Source organism: Podarcis liolepis (genome assembly GCF_965112155.1).
Source record: "Podarcis liolepis genome assembly, chromosome: 6".
In the NCBI taxonomy this organism is placed as follows: Eukaryota; Metazoa; Chordata; class Lepidosauria; order Squamata; family Lacertidae; genus Podarcis; species Podarcis liolepis.
This window is the reverse complement of record NC_139559.1, coordinates 14,088,061-14,115,051: the sequence shown is the minus strand read 5'-3', so window position 1 is coordinate 14,115,051 and position 26,991 is coordinate 14,088,061. Positions and strand designations below refer to the sequence as shown.

At 43.7% G+C, this 26,991-nt stretch overlaps 2 protein-coding genes across 2 annotated transcripts in view; one reads left to right on the top strand and one right to left on the bottom strand.

Moving 5' to 3' along the window:
* EDN3 (endothelin 3) overlaps positions 1–26,991 on the top strand; it is a 527,748-nt gene that overhangs the window by 22,668 nt on the left and 478,089 nt on the right. The gene's annotated exons all lie outside the window — the stretch shown is intronic.
* Positions 1–26,991, bottom strand: part of LOC310708683 (piezo-type mechanosensitive ion channel component 2-like) — a 64,725-nt gene that overhangs the window by 33,849 nt on the left and 3,885 nt on the right. The window contains exons 2-22 of the mRNA XM_083507295.1: positions 22,660–22,755; positions 21,371–21,472; positions 21,059–21,101; positions 20,647–20,836; positions 18,615–18,807; positions 17,911–18,124; positions 16,640–16,802; positions 15,514–15,628; positions 14,815–14,948; positions 14,067–14,330; positions 12,652–12,766; positions 12,092–12,273; positions 10,454–10,602; positions 8,212–8,379; positions 7,318–7,359; positions 5,634–5,666; positions 4,101–4,204; positions 3,596–3,759; positions 1,682–1,858; positions 981–1,127; positions 503–703 (exon numbers count right to left, since the gene is read on the bottom strand). Coding sequence (XP_083363421.1) covers positions 503–703; positions 981–1,127; positions 1,682–1,858; positions 3,596–3,759; positions 4,101–4,204; positions 5,634–5,666; positions 7,318–7,359; positions 8,212–8,379; positions 10,454–10,602; positions 12,092–12,273; positions 12,652–12,766; positions 14,067–14,330; positions 14,815–14,948; positions 15,514–15,628; positions 16,640–16,802; positions 17,911–18,124; positions 18,615–18,807; positions 20,647–20,836; positions 21,059–21,101; positions 21,371–21,472; positions 22,660–22,755 — 2,996 coding nt within the window. The remainder of the gene's footprint in view (positions 1–502; positions 704–980; positions 1,128–1,681; positions 1,859–3,595; positions 3,760–4,100; positions 4,205–5,633; positions 5,667–7,317; positions 7,360–8,211; positions 8,380–10,453; positions 10,603–12,091; positions 12,274–12,651; positions 12,767–14,066; positions 14,331–14,814; positions 14,949–15,513; positions 15,629–16,639; positions 16,803–17,910; positions 18,125–18,614; positions 18,808–20,646; positions 20,837–21,058; positions 21,102–21,370; positions 21,473–22,659; positions 22,756–26,991) is intronic.

Sequence of the window (26,991 nt, the reverse complement as noted above, 5' to 3'; positions counted from 1 at the left end):
TCGACAAGTCCTAGGCTCTGTGGTTTAACCCACAGCACCACCCACGTCCCAACAATAGTGTAGTCTGGTATAATTTCTGCGGAAGAAAATGCACCCAGGGGAGGGAGTAATTGCATCCTAAGGTCTTGGTTAGTGTTTTAATCTCTAACCAACCAGGATGGCTATGAAAGATGTCTGATGTAAGACACTGTATGTCTCCAAACGTCCGTTGCTGGGAATCACAAGTGTGGAGATAGCGATGTTGCACTCAGGTTCTGACTGCAAGCTTGCCATAGGCAACTGGTTGGCCACCGTGAAAACGGGATACTGGGACAGATGAGCCTTGGGCCTTTCTCTCTCCGTTCATGAAACTGGGTACATATCAAGCAATGTGAGGAAAAGCTTTGCCTTGGCTTCCTGCTTGGCTCTCAGGTGTCGCACTGAAATGTGTCCCTCTCTAAACCAAACCTTTTTGGACCTCCAGCCTCCCTACCCAGCTCCTCTCTTGCTAATCATTTTTTACCTCTAGTCCAAACTTGTAGAAACTGTAATTGGCAAAGTATTTGATGCAACTCAGGAGCCCATCATCCAGATTCTCCCGGGCCACGTCATAAAAAACGCTCCCCGTGGGAGGCGGCACCAGCTGGTTCTGAATTCGGTAAAAAAGCTGGTGGCGATGCACTGTGGCCTCTAGAGCCATAAGAACCAGAATGGTGAGGTGATTCTACAAAATGAAAGAAAGAAGAATGATTCACAAGAATGCCCAGGAGACAACAGGAACAATGCCTGCCCCACCCACGGCTAGATTATTCCTTGTACCACACTGAATGTGAGTTGGTTGGTGGCTGACACAAACCAAGGGCCTGGACAAATATCCACTCTACCCAGTAGCAGGGCCGGCCTTCGTATGTATGACTCGCACATAATCAAGTGTTTTTGAAATGACTGCGATATCTAAGTGTTTACTTACCCTAACACGAGTGTTTAAACAAGATCCATACCTTTAGACATGGGAGAACATTGTCATTGCACTTCAATAGCCCACCAAACCAATGCGCTGGGTCAACAGGGGCCTTGTACAACAATGACTTTTCCAGTAATTCATCCATGTTGGTGTAGTGATAATAAGTCATATTTGACTGAAGCCCCTGAGGAGACAAGCATTTCTAAGTGTAGGGCTGCCATATTTCAAAGTGTAAAAACCAGGACACCCCGAAAGATGCTGAACTTTTTAGGAAGACCCCAATATTGTTGAGCTTTTTTTTTAGAAACCCACCAGCACAAAACAAACCCCCATTTTGCCAATTTGCCACCATTTTTACACCCAAAAACCAGGACATGTCAGGAATCCCGAAAGTTGATGGGGGGTTTTCCACCTAAAATGCCCCCCCAAAATGTGATTTTTCAGTTGATTTGCCTAAGGACAAAGCTCCACCTTTCAGAAATCCCCCCCCCCCCGACAACAATTCCGCCTTTGAAATCCCGGTAATGTCTGGGGAAATCTGGCTGTATGGCAGCCCTAGCTAAGTGACATCAGCTGATGGGCAGGTGAGTGGGGAATAGCCTTGCGAGCCAAAATGGACCTCAGGCAGGCCAGGTTTGGCCGTGAGTTGGAGATTCCCCAGACTTGCTCTAAGGAAATCACAAGCAAGCACAGAAAATTCTTCAGAAGTTTGGGTCCTTGGTACATTAGCAAGCAGACCTGTGTGCAGTTTGAAGAATATGTCAGAGGCTTGACAAATTTCAGCTGGTATGCCATTTTACAGAAGACCATCACGCAGGACCAAAACGTACAGATCCTGGAGGCATGTGGGCACAACTTGGAATATGGAAGGGCAAATGCCCAGAGGATGAAGAAAGGGTAGTTCATCAAAGACACCTGTGAACCAACGTAAAACGTAAAATGTCAAACACCAATAGAAACAACAACGACTGGAGTCACTTTGCAGTAAACATTTTAATACATTGCAGTTATGGAGGAAGTGGGTGCTAACATTTTGCCTGAACAAGGACCAGTAAGCTCATGTATGGATAAGGACACCAAATTCAGATTCCAAAGTGGGTTCAGATGATTTGATCTGGGTGGATCATGACCCAGATCAGATTGTGGGTCTACTTCACAATCCACAGCCATGCACATGCGTTTCAGAGCTGCCATCTGAGCGCTTGTACCAGCTTGTAAGTACTTTTAAAAAGATCTGTGTGTTTTCACACAGATTTCAAAGAATCTGCATGGAAAGGGGTTGGGGCAGACTTAGGCCCATTCCCATGAAGTACTGGGATGGGCCAAACTTTGATGGGCCTGTCCATTCCTTGGTGCAGATATATACCTTCAAATTAGGAAGCCCTGTGTCATATGGCACAGCCTCGAAGCTGCCCTCCCAAAACAGGCATCACTGCAAATCACCTGGATGGCATTGGGACAGGGCAGGTTGGTGGCAAGGCCAGGGCTGTGTGTCCCCACTGGCAGGGAACAGAGACCCTTGCCACCAGTACTGCTACCAGCTCCATGGCTTCAGGACCACTAGCACTGCAAAGTCAACACCTGAAGAATCAAGCATCACCCTCTTGTGTGATAAAGGTTTCTCCAGCAGAGGAGCTAAAAACCTGATCCGTCTGCAGCTTAATTAAATTTCAGTTGGCTCCAGACCTTTGCTGGAGCAACATCCTAGCCTGCTGCTCTTGGGTCATAGAATCATAGAATCATAGAGTTGGAAGAGACCACAAGGGCCATCGAGTCCAACCCCCTGCCAAGCAGGAAACAGCATCAGAGCACTCCTGACATATGGTTGTCAAGCCTCTGCTTAAAGACCTCCAAAGCAGGAGACTCCACCACACTCCTTGGCAGCAAATTCCACTGTCAAACAGCTCTTACTGTCAGGAAGTTCTTCCTAATGTTTAGGTGGAATCTTCTTTCTTGTAGTTTGGATCCATTGCTCCGTGTCCGCTTCTCTGGAGCAGCAGAAAACAACCTTTCTCCCTCCTCTATGTGACATCCTTTTATATATTTGAACATGGCTATCATATCACCCCTTAACCTCCTCTTCTCCAGGCTAAACATGCCCAGCTCCCTTAACCATACCTCATAAGGCATCATTTCCAGGCCTTTGACCATTTTGGTTGCCCTCCTCTGGACACGTTCCAGTTTGTCAGTGTCCTTCTTGAATTGTGGTGCCCAGAACTGGACACAGTACTCCAGGTGTGGTCTGACCAGAGCAGAATACAGTGGCACTATTACTTCCCTTGATCTAGATGCTATACTCCTATTGATGCAGCCCAGAATTGCATTGGCTTTTTTAGCTGCCGCGTCACACTGTTGGCTCATGTCAAGTTTGTGGTCAACCAAGACTCCTAGATCCTTTTCACATGTACTGCTCTCAAGCCAGGTGTCACCCATCTTGTATTTGTGCCTCTCATTTTTTTTGCCCAAGTGCAATACTTTACATTCCTCCCTGTTAAAATTCATCTTGTTTGTTTTTGCCCAGTTCCAAGCCCAGGAGCTTGTTCCAACTCCATTCAGAGCTATGCATGGTCCAGACCTCCTTGCCTGGATTTTCACTCTGCTTTCTGGGTCTCCCTTCAGGCTTTGAGTCAAGCATGATAGTTATTAGCTGACCTCGTGTACAGTGATCCAGATAATCCAAGTGGACAGAATCTTCAGGATGTGGAGCTCCAGAAATCGCCAAGCAAACGCCTGCATTGCTCGAATCGTTGCCAAGAGCTTCAGGAGATGAGGCACTACACTGTCAACCACTTCTGTCCATTTGCTCATCTTTTCCACTAAGGAAACAGGAGTGGGGGGGGGTGGAGAGAACTTTTCAAATAATGCAAAACAATAGACGGAGAAGCAAAGTGTGATTTGCAAAGAGGAGGGATGAAGGAAGAACATGGCAATCGGCAATAAGGCAGATCTGCTGCCATGGCTTCCCATAATGAGCTTAATCTGGTGAAGGTGATGCTCTCAGTTCCGCTTTAACAATACAAGGACTGGCGGAGGAGCAACCTGGAGGGCATCTATGCTTACAAGAAGCAGGCTCTATTTACTAGCATAAACCAAAATGGCAGGCTTGTTTCCATGCTTAGTTATACTTTCAGCACAGGAGCTAGCTGTTCATCATTACCCAGTTTCGCCTGGCGGCACTTCCCCATGCTTTCACCTACTGCTGAGTTCTCAGGCTTCTCCAGTCCATCTTCAATGTCATCTTGCAGCTGTTCAGCAGCCAGCCTGTGGAAAACAGCAAAAAGCCACCATTATCGCATGGCCAGCGTGGCTTTGCTTCTGTTATTGAGTAGGCCTAGATTCTAGCAACACACTGGTCTAGTTCACCCAACACAATGAGCCAAAATATGTCTGGCAAACTACATATGGCCTGGTCATAATTTATGCAAGCTTGATGTATGGCTATACCTGAAGATACCAGCCTAACTATAGTTGCTCCAGTGCAGCTCCAGTTATGCATGAAGAATGAGTTAATGCACTGCTGATTGTGCAAAAAATGAATATGCCTTACAATGTGTGCAGATAAACTTCAGTGCAGATAAACTAAAATCCTCTTAGTAAGGCTGCAATCCTACCACCCATCCATGGGGCTTTGTGGAGTGGTGGTGACACTGTTGCATTCACAGTCCAGTCGTGGTGGCAGCCAGGGGGGGCAGGACAATTGGGTCCAATTCCGGTGCCATCTCCAGGATGCCATAGAATTTGGGTCCAGATTGGGCCTGCTGCTGCGAGGCTAGATTGGAATCCAGCAGATCCTAGTCTAGCTTAGTCCTGCTCACATTCAATAGGGGGATGGAGGAAGGGATAAGTTACCACAGCCGGTAGGAGACCCACTTAATCAGGAGAGTTGAGTGGAGCTCAGTCTAAACCCCTGACAGCCTAGCGCAAGGAGGCCTGTGTTTATCTGTGCAAATGTTGATCCAGTATATGCTCTCAATTCACATTCCAACTCCTTTATGGGATTCAGGCAACATGTCATGATCTTCTCTGCATCAAAAGACTTAGAAGGTCATGATATATAATGAGTTGAAGAAAATGTTCCAATTAACATTTGTAAAAAAAAACCTTAAGCTTTTTTGCTAGGGATTGTAGGAAAAGACCTGCCAAGGAAATTGAAAAACATCTTCATGTATGCGAGAATGGCGGCAAGAGTCTTAATAGCACAAGGATGGATGAATGAAGAAATCCCGACTAAAGAACTGTGGCAAGAGAAATTGATGGACTATGCGGAATTGGTGAAATTGACACACAAACTACATGATAAGGACAACTGTGATTTTAAAGAAGAATGGGAACTCTTTACAAAGTATTTAAAGAAACAACAAAATGAACTGGACTCCTTGGCAGGTTTTGAATAAACATACACAATTTTTTTATTGGTAATATATAGATAGATAAATTAAGGATATTTACAATTTTATAACATGCAGAGAATAACATGTGCTGAAAAACCAGAGAGAGGAGCTGAGGGAAGTCGGGGGGTGGGTTTTTCCTTTTTGGGGAGGGGGGAGGGAAAAAATGAGGATGATATGTCTTTGCTAAATTTGTTATGTTGAAATTCCTAATAAAAAATATACCAAAAAAAAAAAAGACTTAGAAGGTCAAACAAATTCAAATACGTTTCTATTTGCCGTGTCCCTCTTTTCAAGCTTACCTACTTTGCAGCTTCAGGATATGTTCCTTAAGCCTGAAAATATGGGGGACAAAAACACAGTATCAAGAATTGCATTATAAACCCAAAAGACTTGAAACTGGATGGGCTAGTCAGAAGAACCCACAGAACAGTGCACAGACTCCCATCTGGCAGGGCTGAAATGCTCATGCAGAAGGAACAATTGGAAGAGTGCAGTCTTGAATTCTTCCTCTTCAGTTTTGGAATGATAAATATTAAGCCACTGCACAACTATGTGGTGTTTTTAATTTATTGCAATCTTATAAAATTATTTGTGAGCATTCCTGTTTTGTACAATGATAATACTAAACTATAATACAGTGGTACCTAGGGTTAACGCTTCAGGTTACAGACTCCGCTAACCCAGAAATATTACCTCAGGTTAAGAACTTTGCTTCAGGATGAGAACAGAAATCGTGCAGCAGCAGCGCAGCAGCAGCGGGAGGCCCCATTAGCTAAAGTGGTGCTTCAGGTTAAGAACAGTTTCAGGTTAAGTACAGACCTCCGGAATGAATTAAGTACTTAACCTGAGGTACCACTGTATTTCTTTTAAAAAAACAACAACTTCACCTGCCTTGGGTACTATAGACCATGACATTGGGTAGGGAGAAGGGCATCTGCTGTCATCTCATATAGGGCCAGCCCAGCTGTTTCCTACTTATTAATGCAAATGTTCCCAACAAGCCCAGCCAGTTTGGTCAACAAATAAAAGAAGGGGCATCGCTGGCAGTCCCAAGATAGCCTAAGAGCATCATCCTGGCTGGATTGTTCCAGGAAACGTTTTGCAATTAATACAGACAAAAAGATTCTCAGGAACTTTGTGCAAAATTCTTCTTACTAATTTTCCAAGTGGTAAATAATTTCCGGTCTATAGGCTTTGCAGTGTCTTGGCTTTGTGAAAACGATGAGCAAATGTCAGGCTGTTCACGTAGACTAGAATTCTCCTGGGACTGGCATTTGCCAGCATATCTACCTGGGTGGCTGACAGTGATACTATTGTGGAATCTAGACACATATGAAAAACGTTGTGAAAACGCTTTTGAAAAATACATTGAATTTGCCATAGCTCACCATCGCCATCTTATGTCACATTTGTACAAATGCACTTTACAACACACCTAAAGCGTTTTATTTGCAGCTGCGTAGCTGAGTCCCATGTGATTTCACCCAGCCAGCCTATAATGGGATATCAAGGCAGTTATCACAGAATAAGTGTTGGGGCAGAAGACTCGTGGAATAAATTCTTCAAAATAGTAGTGGTTTGGGGAAATGGAATCCAAACCAGGATCAAATGAGAAATCACACCAGATCACACTTAGGTTTTCCCTAATGGAGCAAATAGTGTTAGGGGAGGGGATTTTCACTGAGGGCCAGTGAGCCTTTTTGGTGTCCCAGTCTGATCTGCACTGGGGCTCCCCCACAGCTGATGTTTGCCAAAATTTAAGGAGATGGTAAATTAGAAATCTTAGTTATTTCATTCAGATTGTTCCCCTGTTTTCTGCTCTTTCCTTCCTCATAATTGCCCCCTTACATACAAAATTTCAGCCGTCCACTGTTTGATGTTCTTTAATCTCCTTGCTGTATTCAGCTTCGCCCTGCCCCCCTTTATATTAGACATATGAAGCAGATTACAAGGGAAAGGATTAACGAGAGAAAGCCAACTCACATATTAGCCAGGAAATGCACACGCGTCTCAGTGTTGCTGTCACTGGGGAGAAACAGAACATAGCCTCAATACTTCACTCCAGCTGCTGCAGGCTAGCACTACACTTCTGAAGAGTATTTTGCTTTTTAAACAAAAAACGTTCTCGGTCTCACCATCAGTATCATAGGAATATTAGACCTCACTCTACCTAAGTGCCGTGACAATGAATTAAAAACAAAATAAGATGCTGGACGTAGTACTCCAGATGTGCTCTGGCCAGCGCAAAATAGAGTGGAATTATTGCTTTTCGTGGTCATTTAAATAACATTCAATGCACATTTAAAGCATGTGACTTCTCCCAAAGAATCATGGGAACTGTAGTTCATTAAGGGTACTGAGGGCTGTAGCTCTGTAGGGGTAAACTACAGTTCCCAAGATTCCCTGGGGGAAAGCCATGTGCTTTAAATATCTGGTGCAGATGTCGCCTACATGTTCCTTGGTGGTGGATGGGACACACACACTGTTATGTACTGAGTTGAATGGGATCCAAAAGGTAGCAGTATGATTGGTCCGCAGGAGCCACCCAATCCAGCTCCAGGTGGAAGTGAATCCGCAACCTGATTGGCCTACAGGAGAATCCCAGAATTAGCCAATCATGTGCGGCCCATTGTGTAAATAATGTATATAAAACAGATATTTTGGGGAAACCTCCATTCCTCACTACTATGAGCTGAATAAAGTGCATGAAATCCACACTCGACTCAGAGTATATTTCACACACACACACACACACACACACACACACACACACACACACACATTTCCAAATGTAAGCTGCACAATCACACTATCACACACACAAATGCACAATTATCTGTCATTGTAGAACATGAACTCATGGATCATGCATAGCACCTTCCGGAAAGTGGCCTGATGCAAATATTAGCCAGATCTGTGGCCTTCAGGAAGTCTTCGTGGAAGTAATGAAGCTGCAAGATGCAAGCCAGAAGGAAAGCGCCAGGGAGCAGAATCCGTGCAAACAGCTCAATTGTGCTGAACCGCTCAAGACCCAGGTCTTTTAATCTGTCAAGGGGAAAGGAGAGAGATCCAGCCATCACAACCCACTGTGGGGTAATTCACACAATAGGTTCTCCGTGTTAAGAAGGCAATGACTTCGATTCTGCCCTGTGTTTGTTCCATGTGACGCTGTTTCCGTTCTGCTGCAATTTGGCTTCTGGCAAAACTATGTTATTTGTCTCACCGCCTGCTGAGGTGGAATTTTATGTAATCAAATTTTGCAATTAATTGCAGTATCATTACCTTAAAGGTAAAGGTACCCTTGACCATTAGGTCCAGTCGTGACCGACTCTGGGGTTGTGGCGCTCATCTCGCTTTATTGGCCGAAGGAGCCAACGTACAGCTTCCGGATCATGTGGCCAGCATGACTAAGCTGCTTCTGGCAAACCAGAGCAGCGCATGGAAACGCCGTTTACCTTCCCGCCAGAGTGGTACCTATTTATCTATTTGAACTTTTAACGTACTTTCGAACTGCTAGGTTGGCAGAAGCAGGGACTGAGCGACGGGAGCTCACCCAGCTGCGGGTATTCGAACCACCGACCTTCTGATCGGCAAGTCCTAGGCTCTGTGGTTTAACCCACAGCGCCACCCGTGTCCCTTTGTCATTACCTTGCCTACACCATTAATTTCAATGTTGGGGCTGTTTGTTTCAATGCAAGTGAAACACAGTGCAGGGAGGGGGAAATGACATCACTTATGTAGCGCTTGCAGAATAAAATTAGCAACAACAGTGAATAATACAGTGGTGCCTCGCAAGACGAAATTAATTCGTTCCGCTAGTCTTTTCGTCTGGCGATGTTTTTCGTCTTGCGAAGCACGGTCCGTCGCAACTGCGCCTCTTCAAGCGGCTTTAAGAAAAAAGCGCAAGATGTTTTCGTCTTGCGAAGCAAGCCCATAGGGAAATTCGTCTAGCGAAGCAACACAAAAACCGAAAAACCCTTTCGTCTAGCGAGTTATTCGTCTTGTGAGGCATTCGTCTTGCGGGGCAGCACTGTAATTGCATCCCCTGGATTGATTTCCATTCTGGACATGGAATGAATAAGTGAACATCAGCAATTTCTGCTCCTGTTTCCATTTCTTTCAGCATTTTCCCTACTCAAGCCACCCAATCGTTCCAGTGAGATCCACCTAGTGCCACCATTGTCATCCTTTTGATTCCAGATAAAAACATATTTCTTCTGCAAGGCATTTGACAGTTTATGATGATACACTGGACAATACGATTTTGCAGCTGTTTTATTGGGTCTGTTTTATGGATATTGCAAAACATTGTTCTTTTTTCTTTCCTACGTCGTGCTTTACATTTCAAAGTTTTGTAAGTTGCTTAGAGACACTGTTGCATAGCGACTAATAAATTGAATAACTGATATAATCATTAATAATAATAATTCAGTCCCTCTTCTTTCATTTCCCCAGCATACAAAAATCACTAGTTTAGATGTGAGGGGTTCCCCCACCCCTTTTCATTAGGAATAGTTCTACTGCTCTGGTACTCCACGGATAAATAATGTTTGATATGGCAAATTCTGCAAATTCTGTTCAAATTGCACAGCTTACAATCCCAGGTCTGTGCAGGCAATTTTTGTGTGTGTTCCCTGGTATTTTAAGTCCCTCTCTCACACACAGAGACAAACATCTGTGCTGATTAGATCCTATTGCAGAGGTAGCACCAAAATGACCCAATTTGGTTGCCCAACCCATGCTACCTAGTTCATCCTTCCTCCTGAGAAAGAGACAGGTTCAGCCAACAGGGGGCAGAATTAACCCTCTTATAACGAGCCAGAAAGAGAGCTCTTTAGGCAGATAACGCCAGCGAAGAACATCAGAGTCACAGCAAGCTGGCAGCGCTAACTTAATTCAACAGCAGCAAAAATCTACATTTTTAATTTTTTTTTACTATTGTGCAATAGACCAGAGATTCTATAACGAATTTCAAGATAAAATTTGGATTAGAATATTTTAAATGAGAGCCAGTGTGGTGGTGCTGTTACCGTGTCAGAAACAAAAGACTTGGAAAGTCAGCTTCGAATCCCCAGCCAGCCACGGAGATCACAGTAAATAAATAAAACAAAGCCCTTACCTCTCCTCTGATATCTCCAAGGTGTTTAGGAAAAACGCTGACACCATCTCAAATTGATAGGCATAGATAGCAATGAGCACCACCATTGAATAAAAAACAGTGGTGAGCCAGAAACCCTTCAGGATTCTTCTCCACATCTCATAATGAACCTGAAACCACATTACCACATAACCTTAGTACTGGTTCTGAACACAGTATGGTGGGCATTTTAGAAATGCATTTTGTATAACAGGGGTGGGCTGGGCAAGTCAACCTGAACTGCAAAGCACTCAGTGTTCCTCCGCCCCATTCTGAAAACAAAATTTGACCCCAAACCACAGAAAGTACTGAAAACATCATAATAATCTGGGCCAAATGGATGAAAGTGGGTATCTTGTAGTGGTCTTGTAGTAAGGTTAAAGCTTACGGGGAAATGATATATAATGAATTGAAAAAGATGTTTAGAATAATGTGTGTGTGTGTATACAGTGGTACCTCGGGTTAAGAACTTAATTCATTCCAGAGGTCTGTTCTTAACCTGAAACTGTTCTTAACCTGAAGCACTTCTTTAGCTAATGGCGCCTCCTGCTGCTGCCGTGCCACCAGAGCGTGATTTCTGTTCTCATCCTGAAGCAAAGTTTTTAACCCGAGGTACTATTTCTGGGTTAGCGGAGTCTGTAACCTGAAGCGTCTGTAACCTGAAGCGTCTGTAACTCGAGGTACCACTGTATATGTGTGTGTCAGGTTACAGACGCTTCAGGTTACAGACCCCGCTAACCCAGAAATAGTACCTCAGGTTAAAAACTTTGCTTCAGGATGAGAACAGAAATACACACACACACACACACACACACACACACACACACACACACACACCAGAAGCTTTCCTTTTCGGAATTATAGGGACAGAACTACGCAACTATATAGAAATTTATTCATGTATGCGACTACAGCGGCAAGAATGTTACTTGCCCCAAAATGGAAAGAAGAAAGGAATATGCAGAAATGGCGGAACTTACCGGAAAAATAAGAAAACAAGATACTTTTTATAAAAGAATGGAAATGGTTTATTTAATATTTACAAATAAACTGTAAACAGATAAGAACATTGGCAGGATTATTGTACCCTGAAGGATTATTCTAATAACCTGCAGTTTTATATGAGTATATATTTAAAGTAGATGAATAAATGAGTAAGTTAAGTTAATTTGGAATATGCAGAAAATATAAAAAATGAATTTAAGGAACCGCAGAAAGAGGGGAAGGAAGTCAAGTTTCGAAATGTTAAAATGATTGTACTATTATTGAAATGTACAAAATTGAAAATCATAAATAAATAAAAAAGTGGGTATCTTTATCCCAGTCTGCATCCGTATTGGAACTATGTTTACACTGTTCAGAGAGAGTTCATAGAATTATAGTTGGAAGGGACCCTGGGGGTCATCTAGTCCAACCCCAGGAGGTTGCCCACAAGTGCATGCAGACTCCATGCTGGAAAAGGCTCCCTACTCCTGCTTCAAGTTCTGTGAGGCACTGTATTCCACGAACAGCCTAAACTAACTAAACTGACAGGTGACAAAGAGCTCATAAACCGCTGCTGCAATGTTCTAATGGGAAAAAGCAGGAGTGCAAATGCTTCCAATTTCCAGGTTTGCTTACCTGGTACAAAGCCACACAAAGCAGAAAAAGCACAATGTAAAGAATTTTGTACAGGGCCACTTTGCCATTGAAGCTGACAATAAAGAACATGACAGAGCAGATGTAAATCCAGTATTTTACAAGCATCCCCTGCAGTGCAGAACCAAGGAAGCCCAAAAGAAGGTTTTGCGGATTGTCCGTTTCTGCAAGAGAAGTGGAGAATCATTCCGAAGCATCATCAATATCGTCGAATCGTTCACAAGTATGCTCTAAAATAAAACCACTCCTCTCCCTCAAAAAACTGTTTTTCTTTCTCACTTTTTATGCTTGCCTGTCACCTTCAAGGTTGCAACTCAAGAGGAATGCTCAACAAACATGCTGTCAGAAATTGCCCAGTGCTTAGAAGCAGACAAAACCCTTGCTTCCTTATTAAGCGCCTTTGATGCCCATTTGCTCTTCTGAACTAATTTTCCTGGGGTTGTCCCTGGACTGAATACAGATGGTAAAACCCACGTTTGAAAATACATATTAATAATAGTAGTAGTTCAGGGCTAACTTTACTAAGTATTGAATTTTCTTACCAGCCACCCCATCTACTCTCACTCCTTTGAGCGATTCTTCCTCCTCTTTTCTCTCCCTTTGCTTCTGCATCATCCACTGCTTTAGCAACAGCCAGAAGGTAAACAGATATAAAATCTGTAATAAAAATCACACAGACATTTTAATAACAACAACAACCAACACAACCCCACACAACTGAGCCAACTCTAGACAGCTTAATGGAATTCTTTTATTGCATAGTTTTATCATGGATGTTCCTATTTTAATGCTGTCAATGGGATTGCTTTATTGCCTACTTCAATTATGGATGTTTACATTTTAACACTTGTGTCGTCGTCCTCCGTCCCACAATGCCGCCGCACGCTAAAGGGTGAGCGGGCTTGTAAACCACTCAGTATAACAGGCATACTGTATACAGTGGTACCTCAGTTTATGAACTTAATCCATTCCAGAAGTCTGTTCTTAAACTGAAACCGTTCTTAAACTGAGGCGCGCTTTCCCTAATGAGGCCTCCCGCTGCCGGTGACCATCCACTGTTCAGATTCAGTTCTTAGACCAAGGTAAAGTTTGCAAACCAGGACACTACTTCCGGTTTTGTGGAGTTTGTAAACTGAATAGTTCGTAAACAGGACTGTTCTTAAACCGAGGTGTTGGGAAACTATACGTGCAGCTACTCACACAGAGTCAGTTAAGGTTTGGCAGACAGCCAGAAGGCAATCTGAAGGAGTAAGTCTGCCTGGTGATAACAGAGACATGGAGACCACTCCCTGATTGGTCAAGTTCTCTCAAGGGAGTGATAATTAATGGGCTACTAACTGGAATTTAGTTAGTTCAGTGTTCGTGTTCAGAGTTCAGAGTTCTGTGTGTCAGTGTGAGTCATGGCAGAGAGAGCTAGCAAAAGATCCATGTTCTGTTCCTGTAAATAGTCCACTGTATATAATAAACACCTAACTACAAGTTCCTGGTTCCTGCTTCGTCTATCCTGTCTGCAGCCAAGTCGCCAATTGCTTCCGTGGCTTCTGTGTGTACTCTGCTAGGTCTGGCTAAGGTCCTGCAACTAGTCAGAAAGTTGCGAAACACCAAATAGGTTTTGCCAATAGGCAATAGGATCGCAACCATTAATTAATGAATAGATCAGCAACAATCTGCACAACTTTCCAAAGTCCCACACACGCAGCGACATCCTCATGCAATTCAGTTCTCAAATCTTTTTTGGCATATAGGCAAGATTCCAATAAGGTTCGGTATAATAAAATCGCTCAGCAAAATCTGCATCTAACACTTAAGTTAATGTTGCATAACATTCACGAATCCTCATGGTGTGTTGCAGAAACCTGGCTACTATCTCCATCTTATCCCTGTCCTGCCTTATTGCCTGGTACGTGTGCTTAGGATTGCAGCCTGAAAGTAGAACGCAGAACTGAAGGAAGCTCACCTTGACTCCTAGGTGGACACAGGGCAGTGAATAAGGCTTCAAATCCAAGTCCACGAGCAACGAGGCTGAAACTCCAGGAAACAGTTCCTCCTGGGAAACATGCAGGCCTGCAAAGAAATTGAGGACCACCAAGACATTTCCATAGGCAACAAGGAAAGGTGAGCTCCTCAAGGCGTAGAGGCGACGGTTGCGCAACATCCAAATGACACAAGACCAAATCAGCAGAACAAAAGTCAGCCAGCTGATATAAGTGATACTCCAAACCTGGAAATGCATACATAAGATAGACAGATGGATGCACACAGAGAGACATATATTTTGGGTAACACTGCAGTCCCAAACATCATGTAATCCACAACTGAACAAATATGAACTCCTAAAACTGTAGAAGAAGTCTAAATTAAGGCACGCTTCTTCTAAGCTATCTAGATCAGGGCAAGGGACCCTGTGCCCTAATAAATAAAAATTAGCTGTACATACTTGCATGTTAATACAGATATCTGAAGTTATGTGCAGCTATAACTCTGAAATTGCTACATACATGTCTTTGACTAAGGGTGCCTTCAGACTACAGTACTTTCCAGGACAGATTCAAGCGCATATTGGAAATTTAAGTTTGCAGAGTCAGATTAAAGTGCTCTCTCATCGTAGCACCACAAATCCCTTTTTTTTTTTAAGTGATAATGTGGGACTAACCTCCGTCTTTCCATGCACACAGAAGGAGGTTTTATTTCAGCCTGTATCTTACCATCATGACAATCAATGCAGTGATGTAGCTCTGATTCATAAGGAATCGTGCCAATGCTAAAAAGGTACTAGGCCTATTTCCTTCCGTGCCCTGTTCACCATCAGTTTCTGATGCATTTTCAGAGCATGTCTCATCTGCAAGAAATGCAAAATTTTTAGCAAAGGGTAAATTAACCAAAACAACAACAACACACACACCAGTGTCTGGCTTCAGTTAATAAAGTTTTGGAGACTTTGCCGTGTTATATTTAAGCACACCTCTCTCTTACCTGCCCATTTCCCCCTATAAATGACCCATCCAGCACCGTGATCCTTTTCCCTTGGAAAATGCCGTTTTGAAAAATGCAATGGCTAAAATAACATCAAGGGGCAGCCTGAGATTCTAGGTTATAACTGCATCCCTTGATAAGAACAAAGAGTTGTTGTTTGTTGTTCTTAGAAAGAAGAATAAGAGAAAAGTAAAGATGAAAAAAATTAAGAAGAGTAAGAGCAATTAGGCTTCTGTAATGTACTTCAGTCAATATGCCTACCAAGGTGGTTTACAACAAAGATTAAAGCATTTTACACATTTAAAATCACAGAAGAATTCCACATCTTTCATCAGTTGAAATCTTGGCAAACTGCAATGCCCCAATGGTGCAAAAAATGACCATACATTGAATAAAGCCTTACAAAGGGGCCATCGCACAGGAAAATATACCTGAGAAGGAAAGGTTGTGTCCTTCATTGATGTAGGCATTCACATCACAGCTACGGTGACTTTGACACTGCAAAAGGAGAGTACTCTGCAAACTTCCAGTTGGAATATAAACCTCCTGAGCAGGGGGAAAGGGGAAAAAAAAGGTTGAAATTTTTGATTTTGAACAACAGAGGCTTCAGAAAGTCCGGGCTCAAAGTTGCATGAATACCATAACCCTAAGTGGGGAGAATTTCCAGAGGTACCACTTACTTTGAACAGGAAATGCATCACATTTTGTCATATCAGGGACCAGTGGGACAGTAGTCAGTTCTGAAGTGCTGGAGCTCTACACAATGGCCCCCATAGCCACACACACGAGTGCAGACACACATATTAATGTGGAAATGGCAGTGGTGGACTTTGGGGTCTCACATTTCAGCGGCACCCAGTGTGATGCTAAAATTCAGCACCCTCTCACGCTCCATTCTAAATGGTAGCAGCTCCCTGAGGCGTCCCCAAGGCTCTGCGCCCAGTGCAACCAAACCGGCCGCTCTTCCCTAAATCCACCTCCCGAAATGGGATGGAATTGACTCATGATTAAATACATGCGAAATTGAGATGGGCTGGAGAAAAACTGGTCCATCCAACAAAAGCATCAATATACAGTCAAAATCCAATCAGAAAACATGGAAAGTACAAGATATGCTAACTATACAGGAGTGGCAGGCGAAGTTGACAGAATATGCAGAACTTGCCAAACTGTCAGGGAGGATCCGGGACCAGGGAGATCAAAGATACCAAAATAACTGGAGTAAATTTATTGAATATTTAAAGAAGAATTGTAAAGAGGTCAAGACACTAGCAGGATTGACATAATACCTCCAATGTATAATAGTACTAATTTGAGAATGATGTGTGTGATGGAAAGAGGATAAATATACCAGTTGTGGGGAGGGAGGGGGGTCGTGACTCGGCAGAGTCAAAGGGAATGTATGGTGCTATTACAATTTGTTGGAAAAGAATATGTAAGGAGAACAATAAAAATTCACTTGGGGGGAAAAAAATATCCAATCAGAAAACAGACAGGCATTCCAGACCTCGAGAGATACAGCTGGCAATGCATGTCATATTTGACTCTATCCCGTACCTTGGGAGGCAGAACCCATTGCTGGAGCATCATGACCAGAGTGTAATAGAGGACAAGAAGGGCAAGAGGATTCAGAGCCACTGGCCAGCTGAGCTGGGGATGAACCTGGAGCTTCCAGGGCACAGTGATGTTTGTCTTAATAAGTGGCACTAAGCCCAGGACCCTAGAGAAATGGAGAAAATGGTGAAGAGCTTGCTGCTACTTGATCTTTGTGGAAACAGGAGAGGGAAAACAATAATGCCAAAGAAAGACTAATTTACCTGCAGCAGCCAACTCCTAGGGGCCGAGGTCCCTTCGGTCCCCCCAATAAAATATTTGAGGGGGCAGCCCCCCCCCCAAGTTGATGGGCATTGCCATTAAAATGGTGTGTGTGATCCGTGTCATGAGCTTGATTATACGGGGCATGGCTTACCTGGACCTGCCCCCCCCCATATTTTATTTAAGTTGGCACCCCTGATCATCACCGAATAAGTGCAGTATCGCTTGTGTCAATGGGGCATCATCTAGATCAAGGCCCCCCCAGGCAGAACTTTTATTTCACTGGTAATAATAATAATATATTTGTACCCCACCCATCTGACTGGATTTCCCCAGCCACTCTGGGCAGCTTACAGTACATATGAAAACATACTAAACTTCAAACATTAAACACCTCCCGATACAGGGCTGCCTTCAGATGTTTTCTAAAAATCAGATAGTTGTTCATTTCCTTAACATCTGTTGGGAGGGCGTTCCACAGGGAGGGTGCAGGAACCACTGCCATTGGTGCTTGAATGGCAGGATCTGATCAAATTGAAAGGCACTTTGATCCAGCAGAGGGAGGCTTCCACCAGCAAAATAGGGAGGGAAATTATTTATGCTGATTCCACCTCTCCCTTGCAGCTGCCTCCTAATCTGTTCCAGGGGGCTGGGGGACCCTTCGGAACAATGTGGGGAGTAGAGAACTCCAGGGGGAGGGAGAATCATGGTGGATAAGCCTATGTTCTATCTCCATCGTCAGAGGCAGCATGGCCCTGTGTACTAGTTTCTGGGAGGCACAAGTAAGAAGAGTGATGTTGCTCTCAGGTTCTGCTTCTGAGTTTCCCATAAGCACCTGTGAGAACATGATGCTGGACTTGACGGTTTGATCCAGGAGGGCTCTTATTTTTTTGATTGGTTATAACTGGAGGGAACACTAGTGCATATAATGCTCAGTTCTTAACCGGAACCAAGGTCTGCTGTGCTTTCTCTTACATACCATCTTCTTCAGCGTGTGAGTTTGATCTTTTTACCTGGCATAAATGTCTTCAGGAGGGACCAGGTCCTGGAAGTATGGCAGCTGGTACAGGTAAAAAGCACCCAGGTGCCCTGCACTGAATATTGCAACCAAAACACACAAACTGTTGAAGGCAACCGGGCTGATTGGCCGATGGCAAGACCACCAGGAGCATAGGCCTAGGAAGATGAAGAAATAAACTGCAGAAGTTGCCGAAGGTAGGATGATGCCTATGGATAAAGAAATGAAATGCAAAATTTTAGTTGTGTATGCAGCATGCATTTAAAGTGCGTGGAATTCTCCCAAAGAATCATGGGCAATGTCATCTGTTAAGGGGTGGGAGGGAATTTCAGTTCCATGAGGGGTAAACTACAGTTCTTGGGATTCTTTAGGGGAAGTCATATGCTTTAAATGTATGCATCCTTTGTCTCTGGCAGACTTACGACAATTTAGAACAGGAAGCTGGAGTCCCTCTCACATATTAAACATTTGTTGATAAAAACCGGAGAATATTACTAGAGGAGCATGCATGCACTGGAGAACTCTAATCTTGAGAGACAACTTGCATATGTGAATGGCCCATCAGAGAGGGAAATGTCACAGGTGGAGACTGACACACATCACCTTGCATTACTTCCCCTCCCCCCTCAACAGAGTCCAGTTCAGCCATTCAGCTGTCAGTCATGAAACGCACAGGAAAATAGTGCAGAACATTTCTACCTGCTAAGCCCAACAGAAGCACGACGGCCAGTTTCCCAGCACTGCTGAATAGACCTTCACAAAGGATCCTCAAGGCCGCTAGGAACAAAGTGAGTTTCAGAAGGAATCTTTGTTGGCTGTTCTCCAGATTATCCTGCCCAGGTGAACCTTCCATTTCCTCGTCATCAGTATTGTCAGTTTCTGCTTCAGATTCCTGCAGATCCAGAAACAATGAAATAAGAATCAATTCATAGCTGGGGTAGCTCAGTCAGTAGAGATCTGGGGCCCAGAGCAAAAATCTTGGGAGTTGGGCCCACTTGATTGCCCCCTAATAATGTCTCTGGTTCTGAGACATCATAATGTAAGTATTTTGTCCTGCAGTACGGATATTGTTCTGATACTCTAGCAATCACTTTGACGTTTCACTTGGAACAAAAGCATGGTGAGCCCACAATGCTGTTTCACCTAGTTATCATGGTTGTTCTTCAAACTGCCAAAGTGTTCAATGTCCCTAAATAGATGAAGGCGATTGCTAGAAGAGAGATAAGCTCATCCTGAGTCTTTTGCAACCCGGTTTATGTCACGCTTCAGCCTAATGAATGAGCAACCTCGCTGAAGACAAAGATATGAAAGCTCAGAATACAAAGCCTGGAAGTCGGTGCAAATAATCCATCATTAAATATTTCTCAATCTGCGGCTCATCGTGCAAAATTAATGCATTCCAGCTGGTTGTCCCTACTGAGAAGGATAAAGGAAAGCACACATCACAACTCGGGAGCTTAAGAAGATCCCTGCGGATCTATCTAGCCTAGCATCCTGTTCTCCCAGTGGTCGACCAAATGTGGGAGACACCCTCCTATGTCCTGTCCTAGTAGCAATCCCTTTGTTTCATTCGTACATCCAGCAGCTGATGTGATCCAGAAATAGGTAGTGTGAGGAGAGGAAATGTACTATAATCTAATAACATAGTCCTGCTGGAGCAGACCAAAGGCCCACCTAGTCTAGCATCCTGTTCTCACGGTGGCGAACCTGATGCATGCAAGAGGATTTGTGACCGCTCTCTCCCCACATGTGATTCCCAGAAACTGTTATGCAGAAATGTTCAGCTTCTGGTAGTGTAGGCAGTTCCTTCATTCCTAGTAGCTGTTAAGTTGTGGGTGAACATATCAGACGACACAGCGATTCTTCAAACAGCTCTTGTTTATTCACAGGCCAGAACTGAACTGAACTGAAGGGTTCAGCCAGCCTGCTTATATAGAGCTCCACTACAACGCAACAGTAACCACTTTCTGTAACTATCCAATCACTGAACGTCACTTTCGATCCCTTATTTGTATAACTATCTACAGTATCCCCCTGCTGGCCCAGGGTGAGAACTTCAGTACATAACAGTAGCCATCAAAAACATTATCCTCCATATATTTTGCCTAATCCTCTTTTTAAAGTCCACCAAACCTGTGGCCATCCCTATATCAGGTGAGAGCAAATTTACCATGTGCTGCGTGAAGACTTTTGCCTGCCCTGAATCTTCTAACATTCAGCATTGTTCCAGAATTACGAAAGAGGGAGGAAAATATGCCCCCTATCCACTTTCTTATGCACCTCTATCACACACCCCCTTACTTGACTTTTTTTTCTAAACCAAAAAGTCCCAAATATTATAATTTTTCTCCGTAGGTGAATTGCTCCTAACCCTGGGTCATTTTGGCTGCCCTTTTCTGAAATTTAGCTTAAGAACATATATATAGTTAGGGTTTCCCCCACTGGTTGATAGAGTGAACTATTTAAAATGTTTAAGTCTTGGTCTATTGTTAGCTCAGTAATGAAATATTTGAAGAGTGGTATGCTTAATCTAGCCCATAATTCATTTATGCATTTAATGTATTGTGTAAATGCATTTATATATTATGTATGTTTCTGCTGGGTTTTGTTTCTCATATTACATAACAAATCAAAATAATAATAAAAAGGGAAAGCACTTGTTCTTCCCCCTTGCAATCCTTATTCATATGCTACAAGGGCAAGAAATTTGAACGCAGGTCTACATAATTACCATTTCCTCTTCCATCTCTTCTTCATCATTGCAAGGAAACAGGTCTTGGTTCCTTGGATGAAGCTGGGCTTTCTGGTTGAGAAGCTTGACCATCTTCTTGCAAAGTTGTGTGACTGTGAGACTGGTGAGAAACATTCCAATATCGGGAGCCAAAAGACAAATGATGTTCCAAGCATTGAGACTGCTAAACCTAAAGAAAAGAGGGTGCATTAGTATCCCGTAGGGTTAAAGGCTTTGCAGTCAAGAAGGGCAAAGTTCCCTGAATCTGCCCCACATTCAGTGCTCCGTATCTTGCTTAGATATCACTTTGGGGAAACATGCCCACCCACAATGTTCCTCCAACAAGGTGTACAATAGTTAATCAATATGCCATGCATAAAAATGAAGACGTAAGATAAAAATTAAGTCTTACCTCAGAAAACCAAAGTGGCACAGCACTTTCTCCCATAAGAAATCTTTTTTAAAAAGGAAAAGAACCATAGTTATAGACTCAGTGGGGTGGTCAAGTTTGCTGATGATACCACATTGTTCAGGGTGGTAGAAACAAAAGCATCTCTCTAATCTAAACTGGGTGAATGGGTATTAAAATGGGAAACAGAATTCAACACAGGCAAATGTAAAATGCAAAAACCTAACTTCCCAGTTGCTGGGAATTACAGATGGGCAGAATATTGCAATAGCATCTTTCTTAAATAATTCCCATATGATGTTGAGCAGACATTACCATTAGGTGGCAGGTAATGGAAAACAATCTGAAAAGCTGCTTGAACCACAAGGAAAATGAAGCTAGTGTAGGTGATCGCGCTAAGCATCTGCCCGGTGGACCCTGAAAAATAAAAATGTAGACTTTATTTTCATGGACCCCACCACCAAAAGAGAGCATAGCAAAATTTAAACTGGCTATACCTTTGAGACCCCACACCTCTGCCTTTTCTGGTGGCATTTTTTGAGGGGAAACATAGAAATGTTGGAGGGTATGGAACTCCACTCCAGGAACTTTTGCAAGTTCTTAGGGTACAGGCCGGTCCTACCATTAGGCAGAGTGAAGTGGCCACCTCAGGTGGCAGACACTGGGATACCAAGAGTGGCAGCAAAATGTTGAGGGTGGGCAGAGCTGTGTATGCATCCTCTAAGCTAGAACTTTCTTCTCAGGGGAGGTAGAGAATTTTGTCCTATCACCAGTGCTCAAGCAAAATTCAAATGCAACTCTAGTAGGCCTCTCTGTATGTGGAAATGGAGGGAGGGCATCAAAAAGTTTTGGGTCGGTCCCACTAGCGGGCTGTGTCCCTACTTCATGGAGTATAGTCCTCTGATTGAAGATGTCCTCTCTTTGAAGAGCTGTCTGTCTGGAACAAGTAATCTTGGTTTGTTTGTTATTTGATTATGTATTTTTATATTGTTTATATTGTGAACTGCCCTGAGACATATGGGTATATACAAATCTAATAAATAATAATAATAATAATAATAATAATAATAATAATAATAATGGTTTAAACAGGGCTATTTTTCATCCGGAACTCGCCGGAACTCAGTTCCAGCACATCTCAGGTGGGCGCCATTGCCATTATAAGAGAAGAAGGGAGGCCTTCATGGCGAGTTCAGGCACCTCTTTTTCTAGAAAAATAGCACTGGGTTTAAAGATCAAGAACCCCAGGAAGGGAGTGCAATGAGAGCCTTCAAACTGCCTGTTAACTGTTAAGTTGTGGGTGAACATATCAGACGACACAGCGATTCTTCAAACAGCTCTTGTTTATTCACAGGCCAGAACAGAATTGAGCTGAAGGGCTCAGTCAGCCTGCTTATATAGAGCTCCAGTACAACGTAAGTGCAACAACTTTCTGTAACTATCCAATCACTGAACGTCACTTTCGATCCCTTATTTGCATATGGGGACCTGAGTGAAAACTATCTACAGTATCCCCCTGCTGGCCCAGGGTGAGAACTTCAGTACATAACACCAACAATTAGCACTTAGAAGACCTCCCCACCCTTGATCTGAAACTTGCCTACCTTTCATGGTGACAGCATTTGGTTTGGGGAACAGCGGGAGGAGCAGCAAGAAGAAGAGATAGACCACAGAAAGCCCATTGTATCTGAAACCTATAGCTAGGGAAACAACCGAGTGTTACATAAGAAAATCCTCAGCATGAGATGCGAGAAAGCCTCCAGCTCACCATTTAATAAACAGGAAGCTTCCTTGTTCCAGGTCAGGCTATTTGTACATCTAGCTCAATATTTGAGTAGGAGTGGCTCTCTGGGATCTCAGGCAGAAATCTGCCCATCTCTTGCTATCCAATCCTTTTAACTGGAAGCAGTGGCGTAGCGTGGGGGGTGCAGGGGGGGCCGGCCGCACCAGGCGCAACATCTGGGGGGGGTGCGCTCGCACTCGCAGCTCTCTGCCCCTACCTGGCTCACTCACTCTCTCTCACTGCAGTGCTGGCTGTGCGAATCCGATCCGAGCCGCTGGGTCGCCGCCCACTGTGGAGGGGGTGGGTGCCAGGCGTGCGGTGCGGAGAGAGAGCGAGGGACCATCTGGGGGAGGGACAGTGCAGCGGCCGCCCAGCGCAGCGCTGAGCGCGGGAGAGAACCACACCAGCCCAGCCCAGGCAGCAGCAAGAAGAAGCTGGCAGCGGCGGCAGGTTAGGGGTTAGGGGGCGCAAATTACTTGCCTTGCCCCAGGTTAGGGGGCTCAAATTACTTGCCTTGCCCTGGGTTGGGGGCACAAATTACTTGCCTTGCCCTGGGTTAGGGGCACAAATTACTTGCCTTGCCCCGGGTGCTGACAACCCACACTACGCCGCTGACTGGAAGTGCCAGAAACTGAACTTGAGGCCTTCTGAATGCCAGCCATGCAGACCCTCCAAGTGTCCCTATTTTCCAGGGACAGTCCCAGATTTTCTGAAGCCATCCTGATGTCTGATTTGATCCCAGAATGTCCCCCTTTCCCTTAGGACGTCCCTATTTTCATTGGAGAATTGTTGGAGGCTATGGAGTTATGCGATCGCTGAGCCAAGGAGATAAGTAACTATACAGCTTTTAGAAGACATCTAATGGCAGCCCTGTATAGGAAAGTTTTATAATGTTTTATAATTTTTTTTATATATGTTGGAAGCTGCCCAGGGTGGCTGGGGCAACCCAGTCAGATGGGCAGGGTATAAATAATAATACAGTGGTACCTCAGGTTACAGATGCTTCAGGTTACAGACGCTTCAGGTTACAGACTCCGCTAACCCAGAAATAGTACCTCGGGTTAAGAACTTTGCTTCAGGATGAGAACAGAAATTGTGCGGCAGCAGCGGGAGGCCCCATTAGCTAAAGTGGTACCTCAGGTTAAGAACAGTTTCAGATTAAGAATGGATCTCCCGAACGAATTAAGTTCTTAACCCAAGATACCACTGTAATACTAATACTAATACTAATACTAATACTAATACTAATACTAATAATGGGACAGGACACCCCTATTTTCATTGAAGAAATGTTGGTCTACCAACAGAGCCGTGCAGAGCTTCCCTGAGGTCTGGGTCGGGAGTATTGTTGGAATAAAGTTATAAACTCAAATCAAAAAGCAGCTAGTCCCTGGTGGGGGCTCCCAGCCAGCTTAGCCCTCTGAGGCAAGGGGCAAGTGTATCTGGCTGCCCGCCCCTCTCCACGGGTCTGTCTACCACTGAACGATGGTCCCTCTCTGAGAGCTTTTGCCCAACATGAGCCTTGAAGCACCAACACTGAGTTTAAGAGTCCATCACAAACAGTATGGCTGGAGCTTGCTGGGCCTTTAAACATAGGCTACAACTTTCTGCAAGGCTGCAACTTGATGCTTTACATGGGAGTAAATCCCACTGAACGCAGTGAGACTGGCTCATTCTGCAGATTGCTGTTTGCACCGGTTCAGCAGTAAAATGTGGGTTTTCCCCGGGGAAGTGTCAGGACAAAAATTAACTGCTCAGATGCAGAGCTATAAAGTGTGGACCTTTGCCTGAGGAGCCCAGTGCAAAAGGAAGTCCGCAGAGCCTTTACTTCCAGGTAAGTCTATATAGGAATGCAGCAACAGTAGCAATTGTCCGGTGTCCTGTGTGCCTCTAACCCTTGTTTGGCTTAGCCCAGCGTGAGTCCAATTGATACGATTTGTTTATTTATTTATTTTAATGCCATAGCAGTTACGTATAGCAGGGTTCTATTTTGCGGTGGCAGCAGAGCACAGAAGCCGTTCAATGGGACCTTCAGCATGGATAGCAGCAGTCCTACAGCCCTGGCTAGTTGACAATTACAGTTTCTGGATCCAATGGAACACCATAGAATGTTCTTCTCCGAAACATTTAATCCTCTGGGCATTCTTACACATCGTCTATCAGAAACTTTTAAAGCACAAGAAGCCACATCCCATAAATGTGTGAACTACAGCGATTTAAAAAAAATAAATCTCCCCTCTGCAAATAATTACAAAGCAAGCAACTCAAAACTACAATATCAGTTTAATTAATGCAATGGACGCAGTCCAGACAAAGCTGAGCACTTTTAACTCTCACTGATATCTGCGGGAGAGACTTAAGTATGCACATTTGCATCAGTTTAAAAACTGCTCACCTTTGGCTAGATAGTGTGCAGTTGGTTGAATTCCATTCAACTGACCTAAGTTGGTCAGTTTCATTCCTGATGCAAGTCCGCCGAATTAGTGAAATTTCATTTCCTTGCTCTCTCTTATTTCCCTTATAAACACGGTGCAACATAAAGTCTTTAAGGCATAAGTGGAAATGTCTTACCTGCTGCCAAGGGGAGTGACAGACCTAATCTGAAAATTAACCCACAGGCTAAACTATTTGCCATGGTCTCCTCTGTCCAGCATCAGGACGGGGATATCAGCGAAGCAGGTTGCAGCTACTGCCCCAGCCTTCTGACCCAATGGCTAAAGGAAACTGCGCCGAGCTTTTAAACTCTCATTCCAAATATGGTCAGCTTACCAATCAATGGCTCTGTATTAATTTTTTACAAAAAGTAATACGAAAACTGGTGAATCTCCAGTAATCTTCATGTTCTGTAAAATGGGAAGTATTGATCTACCTGGGCTTTCTCCTCCTCCCCCCTCCCACACACTTGAATCCTAATTTTCCTTTGCAGCTGAACAAGTAGGCTGGGGCTTGGCTTTCAGGCATCAATCTCCTTTTCTTCTCCAAGTTTCCCTTACTCGTCTGTTTTCCAGATCAAAATAACCAGTCAGAACAGAATCAGCCTTCAATAAGCAGTTAGGAATTTCTCCAATCTCCCATCAATTTGATCTGTTGTTGCTTTTTCCTTCGGTGTGAAACTCCTTTAGCCACTGAATGTATAACTCTCAGGAATGATCACAAAATTTTAGTTCCAAGCTGTGTTTTAGTTGCAAATCATGAAGGGTCTTGCTGGCACGTGATGAGGTTGTTTGTTGAAAGTCTCCATCCACTTCGTAAATGTTAATCTGATGCAACATATGTTAACAATCATCCCTGGTAAGTGTACGTAAAGCCTTAAATGGCTCAGAACCACAATGACTCAAGGACCACCTCTACCCATATGAACTGCCCCAGACCTTGCAATCATCACCTGAAGCCCTTTTTTGTGTGTCTGATCCATGAGAGGTCTAGAGTGTGACAACACAAGAACAGGGTCTTTTCTGCAGTGGCTCCCTGTTTGTCAAATGCTCTCCCCAGGGAGGCTTATATGGCGCCTTCATTACATTTTTTTAAAAAAAAATTATTTTGAATTTTCATTTTCCAAACATCAAATAAAAATAGAAAACAATACATATATATACCCCCTTTGACTTCCCTCCCCTCCTTTATGGATCCTTATGTTATATTTTTTCTCCTCCATCTCCTTTATAATTCTAGTTATTTAAAAATCCTTGAATATTCCTTAGTTCAAATTTTTAACCACAAGTTTTAAATCAATCCTGCTAATTAATTTATTTGTTTACAATGGTTTTTCAAATAAATTACTGTATATATTTTCCCCATTCTTTGTTAAAAATTGATTCTTCCTGATTTCTAATTATTCCTGTTAGTTTTACCATTTCAGCATAGTCTTCATTACATATCTTCAGCTGCCAGGCAAAGCATTCCTCTTCTCCCAGGCCAGGCATAGGCAAACTCCGGCCCTCCAGATGTTTGGGACTACAATTCCCATTATCCCAGTGCTGGACCAGTGCTGGAGGGCTGGAGTCTGCCTATGCCTGAATTAAGCAATCTCTGCTCTTTTATACGGGATGCGGGGTGCGGGGTGTATTGATTTATCTGTTCTTCTGTTGTTATGTTGTGTTATGTCATGTTACGATATGTGTGCTTGTCTTTTTATACTGTAAACCAGGCTTCC